General features: G+C 44.8%; 1 protein-coding gene across 1 annotated transcript in view; it reads left to right on the forward strand.

Annotated features, from left to right (window-relative positions):
• Positions 1 to 16,313, forward strand: part of LOC147637524 (stromal processing peptidase, chloroplastic-like) — a 136,314-nt gene that overhangs the window by 55,171 nt on the left and 64,830 nt on the right. Inside the window, exons 3-7 of the mRNA XM_086799311.1 lie at positions 8,092 to 8,345; positions 8,545 to 8,743; positions 8,859 to 8,906; positions 9,200 to 9,307; positions 13,630 to 13,818. Of these exons, the coding sequence (XP_086655437.1) occupies positions 8,092 to 8,345; positions 8,545 to 8,743; positions 8,859 to 8,906; positions 9,200 to 9,307; positions 13,630 to 13,818 (798 nt within the window). The remainder of the gene's footprint in view (positions 1 to 8,091; positions 8,346 to 8,544; positions 8,744 to 8,858; positions 8,907 to 9,199; positions 9,308 to 13,629; positions 13,819 to 16,313) is intronic.

Consider the following 16,313-nt stretch of genomic DNA (forward strand, 5'->3'; position numbering starts at 1 on the left):
AATTCGGGCCAATTCCGAATTGCATCAATCTTTGCAGGATCCATCCACACTCTATCTTTGGACACAATATACCCAAGATAATGTATCTCTAACAAGAAGAACTCACTCTTCTTTGCATTTATGAAGAGTTTATGCTTACGCTTCAAAAACAATAGCCAAATGAGCTTTATGCTTTTCTTCGGTCTTCGAGAAGACTAGGATGTCATCAAAGAAGACACCTGTAAATTTCTTGTACCCACGGAATATGCGATCCATCATTCTATTGAATGTAGCCGAGGCATTTGTAAGACCAAAGGGCATAACAAGATACTCATAAAGCCCAAATGCTTACCTGAGTGTTGCCTTCCAAAGGAACCTAGTACATTGAATCAAGAAAGTTTTCTACCATCTCATTACGCATGGTAGATGTGCAATCAAGAGAAGAAGAAACGGAGGATGAAGACTCCAGCACAGATGGTTCTAGATCACAAGGCTGTAACAACACCCAATGCCTCAGGAGATGGCGTAAACAAAAGAGGTATATCGCTCGACAAAATGTCCTATTACAAAGTAAACTCACGGATGCCCAGTGGTTGAGATATCTCGAGGTCACTAAGGTGCACAAGGACTGGGCAATAAAAGCAAGTGCCTTTGATGCATCATATTCCCCATGATATGCGTCAAACTTAGATTTGTCTCCGGCTTTGAAGTCACGAGACTTTGATGCATGTGCTTGCATCTCAACATGTTTTCTCCCATGTTTGTCCATTGGGACAGCCCCTGTGACTGGCATCATTTTAGGAGCAAAAGGTGATGCATAAGGCATAGATACATGTGTCCTGTAAGCATGAGGCATGGTTGGCCCCTCAACATGCATTGATACATTTTTAGCCATAGCTTTTCCCTCATGAGCACACTCGAAGGCATGAGTGGCATGAGAGATACGCAGAATACTTGCACCAACATAAAATTGTAGCCCATGTTGCATGCGTTGTGCATGCACATTTTCAATCGGCATGGCATTTGACATACATTTTGACCACTGCCATAAACATTGTGTCCTTCACGGGCTACATAAGGTATTCTTGCATGGCGTGAAGTCGTCGATTGTTTCTCTCCCGTAGCATGGAGATTCATCCTCTTAGACATAAGTTCTTGTTCGGGCACCTGTGGGGATTCCAAGACATGTGGGATGGTTGCCTTTTTTGCATAGGCATCCTCGGTACGAACCAAGTATGAACGTGCTGCATCCCTCGGTGCATGTGCAACTCTTGAGCAATCATTGCCATCGCATGATCCATATAAGATTCAGCTTTCTTGGCTTTCAAATGGTCATGTACCAATGGATCCTTGCGGCGGTAGAGATTCAATTCTTCTTGTTGTGCATGGAGAAGAGCCTGCATACGAGTAAGTTCAGCCCTCAAGACCGTAGACTCTTCTTCCTGCATCTTCTCTTCGCCACGGGACGGCTGTCCCACATATTCATGTTTCCGATTGTGCACCACATGAGTTTGCTCATCCTGTAAAGCATTGGAGGCATGCATTTCATTGTCCCCGTCTCTTGTGTTAGCATCTCCAATATTCACTGTATGGCTGTCCATAATGTTCTAAGTGTAGAGATAGCTAGTGTTCACGGTGATCGTCTCTCACGATAGAAGTGAAAGAGAAGTGTATGCTCTGATACCAATGTAACTTGGTTGAACACAATGCTAATCAATACACTTAAATACACTAAGATTTGATGGACACATGCTCAATACAAGAAGTAATTTGCTGAATTGACAAGAGATACATAATGAGCCAGAATGGCCGGTCCCTCTCTCAAATAAAGTATGTTGATCTTGGGAGAATCAAGTAGATAGTGTCATGGGCATTTCTGACTAGATTTCCATACCAATGCATATGAATACAGTATTGCAAACAAGTGGTTGTCGATGTAGACTTGCAACTCACACTATCCTCTCAAGTGTCCATGTTCCCTACCATCTGCTCTCTATTGTTCCACCAACACATGGTAGCAATAATCTGCAAGAGAGAACGTAGCACAAGAGAACACTACACAGGGTTTGTGATCTTGTAATTTGGCTCCTCCCTCCTGCTACTTGCTTCCATATTTAAGCATAAAAGCTTACCAATTGCAAGTAGAGTCGATGACAGCAGAAGTCTTCGTGATGGAAGTCCTTGGAGTGATGAGATCTTCGATTTGTCGCATTTCTTCGCGACAAAAGTCTTCAAAAGGATGAAGGGAATCCTGGGAGAGCTTCCCCTATGTTTCAATTTGAGAAAGGAGGGCTGTCAGTAGTCACAAACAGTCTGGCAATTGGTGACTCTGGGGGGAGAGCACACACTGGAGAGGCAACGATGGTTATCTCAAACGGCTTAGTGAAATAGTATATTAGTCGATGCACTGAGCTGGTCTGCTATCTCCTCTCTAGATCGGGCGCGGTTGATGGACTGCGGGTGTCAAATCCCCATAGAATCTCCTCGTAGAACGCTCTTGGTACAAGACTCGAAACCTGCAAACAAACCAAACAAACATGACCGGGGTGCAGGCCTGACTCACCTCCTAACCTTGACAGTCGTGGGCAAGCCCACAAGTCTTTGCTGTCCCCACCGAGCCACGAGCTGAGCTAACTAGTTGGACGTACCGACCAATCTCTACCTCAAGACGTCCCATACCGCCACGAAGCTACCCTTGCGGGCCTCGAGACTGCTGCCGGCCTTGGCTGCATAAAGCAAGTGCACGTCTGCACTAAATCCAAGCTCCTGATCATAGAGCTCTCACAAAGACACGCGAGACTCTATATCACTAATGACTAACCTTGGCCATCCTTTTATAGGCTCTTGGCCGGTCATCGAGCGTCCACACTTGGACGCTCGCCCCGTCCATACTTGGGTGCCCGCCCGTTAGGCTATCCCTAACTCAGCTCGTCAATCAGCCTGCCTAGCTCCAAGCTTCCCCTAACCTCGAAGCTAGTCTCGTGTGCGTGTAGTACACGGTAGATACACACTGTGCACATGACATACTCCCCTTCCTCTAAGAGCTCACTCCTAAGCTCACTAAAAAACCAGGGTCATCTCTCTGAAGAGTAGTTTCCAAAAATCACTCGTAAGCAGAATCCCTATCACTGACTATGTTCTGCGGTAACCCGTGCAGTCTAAACAATTGCTCGATAAACTGCCTTGCTAATTGCGTAGCTGTAATGGTCTTTCGGGTTAGTAAAAATCTAGCCATTTTTGTCAAGCGATCTACCACAACCCAAATAGAATCGTGGCCTTGATGTGTTCTTGGCAATTCGGTAATAAAATCCATGGAAATACTTTCCCATTTATTACCTGGGATTTGCAAAGGATGCTACAACCCAGCTTGTCTAAAGCGTTCAGCTTTATTTGCTTGACAAACTTGACACTTGAGAACATAATCTTCTACATACCCGTTCATCTTTGGCCAATAACAAGTGTGTTTCACTAATGATAAGGTCCTGTGTATCCCAGGGTGTCCAGCAGAAGGGGCGTCGTGACACTCCTCAAGAATCTTGGACCTAATGTCCGGGATCTGTGGTACACAAATTTTGTCATTACGGAATAGTAAACCATTCCGAATCATCCACTGTCCTCCTGCAGCCTGAATGTTAGGTTGCTCAGTCATTGAGTCTTGGTCAATCAATGAGCTCTCGTCCTGGTTTTTTTGCCAAAATGGACCAAAATAACTATCAGTCCTGCAAAGCCCTCTCAATGACTGAAATAAGTCAGTAGAAATCTCGGTGAACGACAAAGTATTCACCTCTCTTATTCGACTAAGTGCATTTGCAACACTATTCATGGACCCTTTTCTATAACGAATCTCAAAATCAAAATCTTGCATTAATTCGGCCCATCGAGCTTTCCTTCCTCTCAAATCATCCGCATCACACACATACTTGATTGACTGATGATCAGTCAATACCACAAACTTGGACCCATATAAATAATGTCTCCAAACCTTGAGAGTGTGAATCATAGCATAAAGCTCCTTCTCAAGGGTTGGCCAACGAGATTGAGTGTCGTCTAGCTTTTTACTTTCAAAGCAACAGGTCTACCATCTTGAAATAGAGCAGTTCCAATGGCATAGTCACTGGCATCAGTTTCAAGAATATAAGGCCGACTAGGATCGGGTAATGCTAAGATAGGTGCTTCCTTGACTTTATCTTTCAAAATTCTGAAGGCCATATCTAGATTGTTATTCCAAGTGATAGGTTGATTTGACTTACGTCCACGGCCTTTCAACAAGTCGGTCATCGGGAGAGTTGAGAGTACTCCCGCACAGATTTCCGAAGAAAAACAACAAAACCGAGAAAAGAACGAAGTTGTTTCACTGTTCGCGGTATAGGCCAGGCCAGAACCTTCTGAACTCAATCATAGCTCAATCCATCTCTAGTGATCTTGTGTCCCAAGTAAATGATGTCTGTCATGAAAAACTTACATTTACTTAATTTAGCATATAGTGGATTCTGTCTTAAAATAGTTAAGACAATCGTGAGGTGTCTAACGTGATCCTCAAGAGTTTGACTATATATCAAAATATCATCTAGGAACACAACCACCAATTTTCTCAAATGTTCACGAAAAAGATCATTCATCATTTGTTGGAAAGTGGCTGGAGCATTGGTTAACCCAAAAGGTAATACGAGAAACTCATAATGGCCATACCTAGTCCGAAAGACGGTTCTTTCGACATTCCTTTCATGAATACGTATCTGGTGATAGCGAGTATGTAAATCTATCTTTGTGAAATATTTCGCTCTCGCTAACCGGTCAATCAGGTCATCTGATCTAGGGAGAGGATAACGGTTCTTAATTGTCAGCTTGTTCAATATCTTGTAATCTATACACATTCTCTAGGTGTTGTCCTTCTTTCTCCTAAGCAACACAGGTGCACCCCAAGGTGATTTACTTGACGGATATAGCCCATCCTCAAATAATCTTCGAGTTGTTTGGCCAACTCATCTTCCTCAGCTTGGCTCATCTTGTAAGGTGGAATACTAAGAGGGTGAGCACCAGGGATCAGGTCAATACGATGATCTACTGCCCTTTCAGGTGGTAACCCCGATGGCAGTTCCTTAGGAAATACATCTTGAAACGAATCAAGTATCTTCTGTAATTCTTTGCTTTCAAATACACTTAATTCATTGACATCCATAGAAGGTATGAGAAATGAAGGAAGTGGAATCAATACACAATGGAAAGCAGTATACAAAGAAGAATCCATTATATTACCAAAATCAATTGTATTTACAAGAGGTCCCTGAGAGAGATGTATACAATCACCTAAGATACTATACTGGGTGTTCCTATGTTGAAAACAAAAAATATGACTAGACCAATCTATCTGGACTTAAAGAGTCTTAAACCACTCAATCCCTAATAACAAGTCTACATGTTCTAGGTGGATAATACAGCATTCCAGAGTGTCTTTGTAGTCCTGAATCCGGATCGGTAGCGTCTCCACCTTTTGATCCCATACTTGCCGACCCGCAGGTAGGCGTACCTCATAGGTATGATCGCTGGGTGTTGTGTCAAGACCCAATTTATGCACAAGTTTGTAATTAACAAAGTTGTGTGAGCTGCCAGGGTCTAGAAGAATGTGGATTCTATGGCCATTCACTTCTCCATAAACTCGGAGAAGATCATGAAAGCCAAAAAACTTTAGAGTTGAACAGACAATCAGAACATGTACTAGGGCGAGAAAGTACAGTAACTGACGTACTTGTCAAAGATAACTGATTAGCTGCCTTTGGCTTGGGTCCTGCGTTGGTCTTTGCACCCTTTTGCTTCGGGCACTCGTTACGCATATGTCCTTTTTCTTCGCAGATGAAGCAACGTCTCTTCTTCTTGAGCTTCAAAGCCTGAAGGAGACGTTTCTTCTTCGCTGGTGTCGAAGTTGAATTCTTCGAAGGTTGGTTTGAAGACTTTCCTTCAGTCGTGCTAGCCATTGGTGCGGAGAACTTCCTTTTGTGCTTGTTCCTCTGCTTGGTAACAGGTTTAGACTTGGAAGAGACCATTGTATCATCATAGATACGAGCGGAATGAATGGCTTCGTCCAAAGTTTTGCATTTGTTGTTTTTAACCTGTAAACGGTACGAGTCAAATAAACCAGCTACGAAGAAACCCAAAAGAGTTGTGGAATCCATCTTTGTAGCTTTTATCTGCAAGTCCCTAAATTTATGGAGATAGACCTCATAAGTGAGGTTCTGCGAGGTCATGGTCAAAGTAGTAAACCGGGCAACAACATCATAGTCATCCTGCTTCTTGAGGAATTCTTTCTTGAAGACGTCTTCGAACTGTGTCCAAGTCGTTGGTTTAGGGTTGAGTTTCTTCCACCAAAGCAAAGCTTTGCCTGAGAGGAAACCTGCTGCTAATTGGATCTTTTTTCCATCGTCATATGGATGAAACTGAAAATGGACTTGCCACTTATGTAGCCAAGTGTCCACTATCTCCTTGGTACGCTGCTTTTGCTCGCCCCCAAACTGTTCTGGAGTAATATTGGGGCCTAAAGCAGATGCCAAGGTATCCATACCCGAAAGAGTAGATAGGGTAGTGGTCAACAAAGAGATGGAGTTCTGTAAAGCCTGCATCTGCGCGGCGATTTGTGCTTGACGTTCCGAGGAAGAAGCTTCGAGAGCAACTTTAAACTCTTGGAAATTTGATTTTGAAACATAATCGTCGAAAAGATCGGCATCGGTGGCTTCCGTAGCCAGCAGGTCTTCACATTCGAGAAAGGGCTCCAACTCGGATTCTTGGGTCGACATCTTGAAGAGGGCAAGGTGCGAGAAAAAGTTGATCTTGCACAAATAAGAGTGCTAGACAACTTGAGAGCTTGAGAGCTTGAGAGATGTGTGGCAAGAAGCCCGCTTAAGGGGAATATATGGGCTTCCCCAAAAGCTAACTTTAGCTTTTGCTTTTGTGTTTTTTTTTGGGCAAAAAAATAAAAAATAAAAAAAGAAAGAAAGAAAGAAAGAAAGCCCTACTGATTGGGTTAGAAACGAAGCGACGTGCGCCGCCGGGGGGGGGGGGGGGGGGGGGGGGGGTTGTTCCATTACTCTGCAGATAACTACCATTCACTGGGAGTAGTGGAAGATATTCCTTCCTGAGGCCATGAAAGCAAACTGTGACTATGAAGCCCGAGACACCTGCCAGGGGGTCGGATGCTGGGTTGAAGCCGTGTTGCCACCTGCTTGGGCCGTTCACGATGTGATGGGCCTCAGCTGCATGATGCTATCTGATGCTACAGGTTAATCAAACTCCACCTGGTAGTATCCACGCCCAAGAGGATGAATATCAATGATCTTTCCTGGCTCGTTGATGATGAGGCCAGCCTAAGAGGAACTGGAGGTTTGCTTTAGAAAAAGATGGGCAAGGAACGGCGGCCTCGGTCGGGGATGACAAAGCGGCTGCTATGGAGTTCTCCTGACGGGAAAGACCAGAGGAGGGAGCCAAAAGCTTGACGAAAGAACAAAAAAACTCCAATGCTGGAACCCGAAGGGAAGAGGAAGCTGATAGGCAGACAAAGGAAAAAGAGGGGGAAGGAGCAGGAGAGGGAGGAAGGGTGGTGCACAGCTGGGGGCTTCGATGGTGGAGGAGGGCTGGTGGAAAAGGGCGACGAGGAGGCTGGGGTGCAGGCAGACTGGGGGAGGCGGGCAGCTAGAGGCTAATACCGGTGGCAAGCAAGAACAGAAGGGTGGGCAGGCTGGAGGGGCAATGGGAGCGCAAAGGAGTGCAGCGAGGGCGCGAAGGCAGAGTCTGGCGACAGGGCAGGCGGAAGGGGGAGGCTGTGCAGGGAGGGGGGGCGAAAAGGCAAGGGTGGCACTTTTTTTTTTTTTTTTTTTTTGGGGGGGGGGGGGGGGGGTTCATGCAGGGGGGGAGGCTCTAGCTCTCGCTCGACGATCTTTTCAATTCGACAAGGGGGTTTTTACTCTCGTACTTGAAAGAGTTCCTTATTTTCTTTTCTTCAATGTGTATTAGATGTGTGTGTTGATGCCATTACTATGTGGTAAGTGTTGTGCTCAACCATCATCACAAACATTCCACTTGCATTTCTAGTTCTGACTCGAGTGAATGTTTTTTCTTCTGCAGAAACATGCCATATCAGTAAGAGCACTTGCATCATCAGGAGGTAATCAGCCCCATGCAGCTGCCAGTTCTGTAGCTCTACCAGGAGGAGGATTGCTTGAGAACCTTGATGTGGGTTATACAGAGAACAGGATTGGCAGGGATGATTTGGAAGATATGCTGCTTTCAAGGTTGCCATCACATCCAAAAGTCTATAGGGGCCAATTGAAAAATGGGCTTCGCTTTGTCATTCTACCCAATAAGGTTCCTCTAAACAGGTTTCCGCTCTTGTTGCTTTCTTTGATGCCAACAAAAATAAGCAAAGATTTTGAAGAGAGTCGATAACTATTCAGCAATAAAAAGGGTTATGAAGGTGGTGGAGCCTTAGTGAGTCTCTCTAAGACTACTGGTTGGGTCTAGATTTTAACAGGCTACTTCGTATAGATATATCTTCTATTTGTATCTATGTTTATGTAGGTTTGAGGCACACATGGAGATGCATGTGGGTTCAGTGGACGAAGGAGAAAATGAGCAAGGCATTGCACATATGATTGAGCATGTTACTTTTTTGGGGAGTAAAAAGCGTGAACAACTTCTTTCGAATGGTGCTCGATCCAATGCCTATACGGACTTCCATCATACAGTCTTCCATGTGCATGCTCCTGTGCTTGTCCCGGTACTATCATGCTCTATCTGGTTTTTTTAACCATATTGTAATACGATAAGGATCCTATGAAATGCGTGGTTGCTGCATTCGATTATGACATCTTGCTTCTTGAATTCCATTTCAGGGAACTAATGAACCTATGATGCCGCGAGTACTAGATACCTTACACGAGGTGTGTTTGATACTTGGTCTACACTACTTAGTTATTACCACTCGCCTTTTTTTGATTTATGTACAAGGGGAAGTATGTTTACACTCTCCAACTGTGCCTTTACTGAGGCCATCTGCAAAAGATACATCGTCTAGACCAGCAACAGCCCTGTACTTGATGATGAAGTGCATGATTGCATGTATTTATAGATTCATGGCTATCAAGGTTGGCTTGCTTGATGCATTGTACTTGTGGTCATCTCATACAATTTTATTTGGAGGAAAATTAATAGACATTCATAACGTGTGGTCCAGATTGCTTTCATGCCCAAGATTGTGGAGTCACGAGTCGAGAAGGAGCGCCGAGCAATTCTTTCGGAGCTGCAAATGATGAATACAATTGAGTATAGAGTTGATTGCCAGGTAATATTCTATAAAACAATGGATGGTTTTGTTGGTGTAAGATCCTCTCAAGTGATGGCTTTCTTGACAAGGGGATACACATTTATTTGATTTCTCTTTTGCTTTACTTTTATGCTTGAGCATGAATATGGTGCCTTTTAAGGGATGTGACCTTGCAAGTCTTAGCCTATATTTAAGGTGGACCGATTTCTTGACCTTCATTTTTTTTGGCTCTTCTTTTGCAAAGGTAAGAAAGTAACAGCCCAAGATTTTTGACTAAGCAAAAATACATCTTTTAATAAAAAATTTTCTTATTGAGCCTTGCTTCCTTCTCATTTTAGCGGATAGTGGAGAGACTACAGGTTATGATGCTCTTACTCATGATCGGGAGTAAGCCATCAGTGCCACATGCCATAGGATTGGCCTAGTTCAGATGCCCCCCCCACCCCCCCCCCCCCCCAAAAAAAAAATAAATAAATAAAAAAAATAAAAAATAAAAAATAAAAATCATAGATGTCATGTCCCAGGTTGTCACATACAGACAACACGTCTATGCACTACATAAAGATCGCTTGCTACGATCGGCCTTGGAGTCCTCTAGGCAACTGGCACACTAGGGTCAAAGCAGTTGTTGATATGCATTCACTACCAGCTGGTTTGAGCCACATGGGTTTCAGATTGACCGCGTCCCCTTGTTGAGCTTCCGTGAATATCCCTGGCCGAGATTTCTGTGAAGATTCAATCTTATAGAGAGCATTTAGGGTGTTGCCACACCGCCTCCGGATTGAGACAGGGAGAGCAAAGGGCATCCCACGAGATGGATGGGTGTAGTCCTAGGAAGATGGAGTTTGAGGAGCATTACGTACTTAGATGCCCAGTTTTCATGTGGAGGCTACTATCGTCTTTCCATGAAGGGGTTCAGGCCCTTGTCACGGGTGATGCATTACAAAGATGAGAGATGCGGGACTATACCACAGAGACAGGCTATTGAGGCAACAAAATCTAACACATGGACGAAGAGAAATCTAGATGTCTCCATCAAGTGAGCACCCTCCAGACCTGCGGCAGATTGGCACCCTGGGAGAGAGCGCATAGTCCCTCCAAAGAGCTAGACGCCCCCAGTCCCAGTGACCTAGAGCCTCCACTCCTTGGGACTTGCTTCAGAGACATAGAGAGGCAGCTCCACAAGTGGACATTGAGGCTAGATACATGAGGAGGTGGACACATTATTAGTCCAGACACATGAGGTGTTTCTGTTGCCTACTTTATTGTACACATAGGGTCCACGTAGTGTTTTGAACTTGTTGATCCTTTCAGCAGCTTGTCTTTTTTTTTATGTGTTGTCTTGACATCCAGTTTACTCATGGATCACATGTAACAACTTTTTGGTCTCAAAGACCCTTCGGGTCTTTCATAGACGTTAATAACATCTTTCTTTCTTTCTATCCATTCCTCTCTCTCCTCTCGCTCTCTTCTTGTTCTCTTTTCTTTGTCTTCCCCCGTCGGCCACAATCACCTCATCAGCTCTAGATCCAGGACATGCTCCACCGCCATCGAGCTACCTTTCCACGTGACATAGCTAAAGGAGACCTCTCAGCCATGCTCGTCAGCCCCATGCTTGACATTTTGGAGAGTGGTATACCATCTACTCGGAGCTGAGGTTGCTCCCATGTTTTTATGTTCTCAGTGTTCCATGACGAGTTTCCATGGACAATTTTATACCACCCCAGTGAGATAGCTATATTTATGTTTTCATTCTGTTTTATTTTCCATTCCATAATGAGATATGCCATGGACATTATTGTATCACTTTGGTCTCATAGGCCCATTGGGTCTTTAGTAGACGCTTAATATATCTTTCTTTCTTTCTTTCTTTCTTTCTTTCTTCTCTTTCATGTTCGAGCTCCTTTCTTGTCACATAGAGCCCGTGACAGAGGATCATTACATATGCCAATGCCCTGTATACTATGAGATTTGGGGGAGGTTCCATTGCCTCTTCCGAGCTCGGTTCGGACCACTTTCTAGGATCAAGGACTTCCCGGCTCAGAGATGCTTGGGACTTTTTCTTCTAGAGCTCCGTAGACAAAGGGAGTCCTTAGTGAGATCCAGATCATGTGTACTTGCTCGAGGACCAGCACAGAGAGCTCTCACCGACTTCTTCCATACCAGCACTCCGAGGGCTGATCCACCCATCATGCCCGGACCATAGGCTAGTGCAGGAGCTCGGTCGAGAGGTGTGACACTCGACAGAGGCACTGAGTTATGCAAAGCTCGATGCCCTAGACCCCATGGCCCTCGCCTATGACCACGCCACCACAAGAGGATCGGTGCCATCATCTCCTATCATCGTAGGACCTTCTCGCGGCAGCTCAGTTTTACCACCTTAAGCACCATGGCACAGCGGCCCATGAGGGATGTATTAGGGTGATATGAGAGTTCTCTCCTCATGTACCTAGATCAGATTTTATAGTTCTAGATTTTTGTTATCTTTCTTTATTACTATTTTGTACCCAGGATGTTGTACCTCATGGATATGATGTAACCTTTTGGTCTCATAGGTCATTTTGGCCTTTTGAAGACGTTAATACAACTCTCTCTCTCCAGATGGCTTTGTGACATGGTCTACATACATGGACACCCATCTCTCACATGGCATTTGCAGAGCCATTGGACAGATCTGCACTTCATCACATCAGCTGAGGGTAGAGACTGGCAGATATGAGGGGATGAAGCTAGAAGACCGCATTTGTCAGCTATGTCACCAGGAAGTGGAGTCAGAGGAGCACTACATATGCCGATGTACTGTGTACTATGAGATACGAGGGAGATACTGGTGTCTCTTCTCCGAGAGGGTTTTGGACCATTACGACATGTGATGGAGTTTGAGGATCAGAGGTGTTTGGGGCTTTTCTTATTGGAGCTCAGACGCCATCGAGTGGCTCTCCTACGAGCTAGGACAACACACCAGGATCTACCTCGCCAGCGAGCCATGACAGATTTTTTTCAGGGCTAGGACCACCCCGGAAGATACGACCAGGACATCCACTACCCGCTCGGAGAGCCAGATGTCCCATAAACATCCTTCAGGAGGAGTCACCCTTGACAGAGCCATAGCACTTTGTCGAGGGAGACGCCCACGCTTACCATTTACCAAGACCTCGTCCACGGCCACTTCATCACCGGTGGATTAGAGCCATCATCACCCGCCGCAGGAGACGACTGCCCCGCCACTTTAGTCTCTCCATCTTACAGCACCCCATGAGAGAGATACTGAGACGAGCAGATTACACTAGTCTTATGCTAGTTGTAGATACTATACACTTTTGTTGTATCTCAGTAGGAGTATTTTCCGTTCATAGCTGTTTAGGACTGTTTTAGGACATATTTAGTCCTTTTTGTCTGACTTTTGATGAGACACCATCAGCTGTGTACTATGTTTTGGTCTCATAGGCCACTTTGGCCTTTCGCTGACATTAATATATCTTTCTTTCTTTCTCTCTTGTTCGTTCTATTTATAACATCTATCATGGACTAGTCATTTAGTTGCCAAATACCCTTGATACAATTTTCTCTTTGTTAACATGTTTACATGTCAAACCATTTTATATAATAGTCTTCTTGAGAGCTATTGAGGATGTTTCATTGAGAAACAAAGTTATCTCTATGGACACATGTCCCAATTCATGAAGATTGCCATTAGTTAGTTGAGGGTGTCTTCTCATTGCCTGCTGATAGAGATTAGGAGAGCCAAGGGCATATTGTAGGAGGAGATATGCAGACCACACATGACTAGGAGGTAGAGACTGAGGAGCACTATTTGTTGAGATGCCCAATTTATTATGAGATACGTGGTTAAGAGGGGTTTGATTCTCGATCATGGGAAGGGCAGGAGTGGTGGAAATCAACACACTCTGAGTGGCGCTGCAACCTTCTCTAAGTAATTGGCATCTAGAGGGAGGCACCAGAAGAAGGCATAGTCCATCTGGTGTTCCAAGATGCGTGGGGAAGCGCTTTCTTTTTGCAAGGGTGAGGGCTGAGATCGGCGAGGAACAGATGATGTTGGACAGTAATTCGCCGGAAAAAGGTTCAGCACAATCTTGCCACACACTTAAACTATCAATACTACTAAACAAGATGAAATAGCACACAACCAAACAAAATAGCAATGCTTAAATTTAAATGACACTGCAATAAAAGCACTACGAGCAAGAGCTTTGTACTCTCTCACCCAATTCAGCGGCATAAGCAAGAAGATATCTGATTTGATAAATTGTCTATGTTTGAAATTATTGAATCTTCTAAAGTAGAATTGACTACTTTTATTTTTCTTCAAATTGCCATAGCTTTTGCAGCAACTCCACTCGGAAAATTTGTTGGGGTACAGATTTCCTATTGGGTTAGAGGAGCAGATTCAGAAGTGGGATGTAGACATGATAAAAGCATTTCATGAACGTTGGTACTTCCCTGCAAATGCAACTCTTTATATTGTGGGAGATATCGGTAGTGTTGACAAAACCATCGAGCAAATTGAAGTAAGTATCATTTCCCCTTTAAATATGTTGGAAGTCCTTTTTTGGTTATAATGTGATTTCTTTAAAAGTTATGCTAAGCTTCTATGGAAGGTACACGATTGTGATTTCATATTTTGGCATACATGAATATTGGCCAATGTAAACATGGTCATGCACACACAACTTTGGGATTTGAATGCATTCCATTCCAAAGGTCATGGCCAATGTAAACATGGTCATGACTCATGCACACACAACTTTGGGCCGGATGAGACCCGAGTCAGATGCCAAGCTTTCAGTCATTGAAGGCCCAGGTGGTTATTTTCTCTCCTGGGAACTGCTGCACACTTTCCTGGCTTCCCCCTACTGCCTCCCTTTCCTCCCTGACCTTGCAGCGCAATGTTGAAAAACAAGAAGAGACTTGTGCACATGAACAAGCTTGGGTTACATTGAAGAACACTTTATTGCATGCTTGAATTACAAGATAGTAATACAAGGTGTTGTGGCTCGTTATATGGCACCACAAATAAAAAGGAGAAAGGAAACTTTCCATCTTGCCTCTTGGATGCGACCTTTACCCCCACTTCTTCTCATTGTTTTGAGCTACATATTCCCAACACCGCCACACTTTCATCACTTAAGTCTATGCAAGAAACCGCAAGTATTGAGGTGTAATTTTGTGTACAAAGTGACACCCCAACAACGAGACAAATAATCAAAGATGCGAGAACCTTAAAATAAACTTTCAGTGCCAATTTCTAAAGGTATTAAGGTTACACGATGACAGGCTTGCGCTAAGGAGGATGAAAGCGCTCCATGGTGTGCGTGTGCACAGCGAGAGAGAGAAAGAAAGAAAGAAAGATTTTATTAACGTCTTCCAAAAGACCGAACTCGGCCTATGAGACAAATCGGAGTACCTGTATGGGGTATCCTCTGTCATCCCAACAAAATGAAAAAGTATTGAACAAAAAAGCTGAATTTGGGTGTGCAGGGGATGGAGCTCTACTACTAGGAGAATGCAAAGCTATATGCATGGAGTATACAATCATGATATGCAACCTAGCTAGCTCCATCCTGTACCATACTGGGGGTATAAAATGGTATACATCAGTGAAGGGGGTGTCCACAGCTCCCTGAAGAACATGCCTGGGTCTGCTCTGAAGCGAGCCAGTCGCTCCGCACCCTCTCTGTGAAACTGAGCTCTGATCTCTGTCATCTCTGTCTGGTATAGGCGCGTACGATCAATCAGTGTACCCCTGGTGTGGGCGGTATCCATGTCCTGCTGCTGCTGTGGTCCATCTGGCACAGTGATGGCTGGACTAAAGAAATCTGTAATGTGCCTCTGAGTCTGGCTCTCTGTGCGCCTAAGCAGGCTATCTCTATGTCTCCGTAGCTCAAGCAAGAATAATCCCAAACACCTCTGGTCCTGGTATCCCATGACTCTGGAAAGTGGTCCAAAACCCTCTCTGAATAAACAGTGGAAACGACCACGTATCTCATAGTATGCAGTACAATGGCATATATAATGCAGCTCTGTCTCTGGCTCCCCATGGCATACTCGGCATATCCTGGCCTCGGCTGGTATACCTCTATATCGGCCAATCTCAATCTCAAGCTGGTGTGAGGATGTGCGAATCTGACCAATAGCACATCGTACTGCATGAGACAAGTGTACATCCATGTAACTGGGTCTGATCACAAAACCATCTGCTGTGAGCTGAAGAAAATGCTCTCTGTAGAAAGCCATCTTCGTGCCCAGCTCCTCAGTCGGCTGTATCCATGTCCTCCTAATGTCGAGCTGAACTAAATCCTGACGGATGAGTCTGGTAATCTCTGTCCGTGTGAGAGTGAGAGAGGGTGCCTCCAGAGAATACTGGAAGGGAGGCAATCTGTCCATGCTAAAACCATGTGCCTGGAACCAAGATGTCATCTGTCCATACCAACAAGCCGTGTCTCCCTGTAAAGCTAAGTGTCGGGAGGACTCCAGAGCGAGGCGTGCATATCTGTCTCGGGGGAGATCCCACAAGCCATGTATGTAGGAGACTGATCTCGTAAGAGCCTCAATCACCAGAGGGGCAGCCGCCAGCTCTGCTCGAATAATCTCATGAGGTACCACAGCCTTGGCTCTAATAATCCTAGCAATCATAGATACCAAAGGCCTCTCCATACCTCTCCACCCGCCTGCGCTGTGATGGCCCACTGAAGGTCCCCATATCTGCACTCCATAAAGCATAGCTGATGTCACTAGAGTGTCAAAAAGCCAAAGTTTCGTTCGAGGTTCCTGAAACTGAACCTGCGAACACATCCTCTCCAAACCACCCAGGGCTGCATGTGCTCTAGTCAATCTAGTCTCTGCTGCTCTCCTCATCGAAAACACTGGCCCACTGAATACTATCCCAAGATATGTATATGCATCTGTATACTCCACAATCTCTTGCCCATATGTAAATGTGGAAGCTGATCGCCTAACCCACTGTGGCGTGGTGTTAAACACCATAACCTTGGTTTTGCCAAGG

Source organism: Cibotium barometz, chromosome 6 (genome assembly GCF_041138505.1).
Source record: "Cibotium barometz isolate CiBa-2024 chromosome 6, ASM4113850v1, whole genome shotgun sequence".
NCBI classification, from domain to species: Eukaryota; Viridiplantae; Streptophyta; class Polypodiopsida; order Cyatheales; family Cibotiaceae; genus Cibotium; species Cibotium barometz.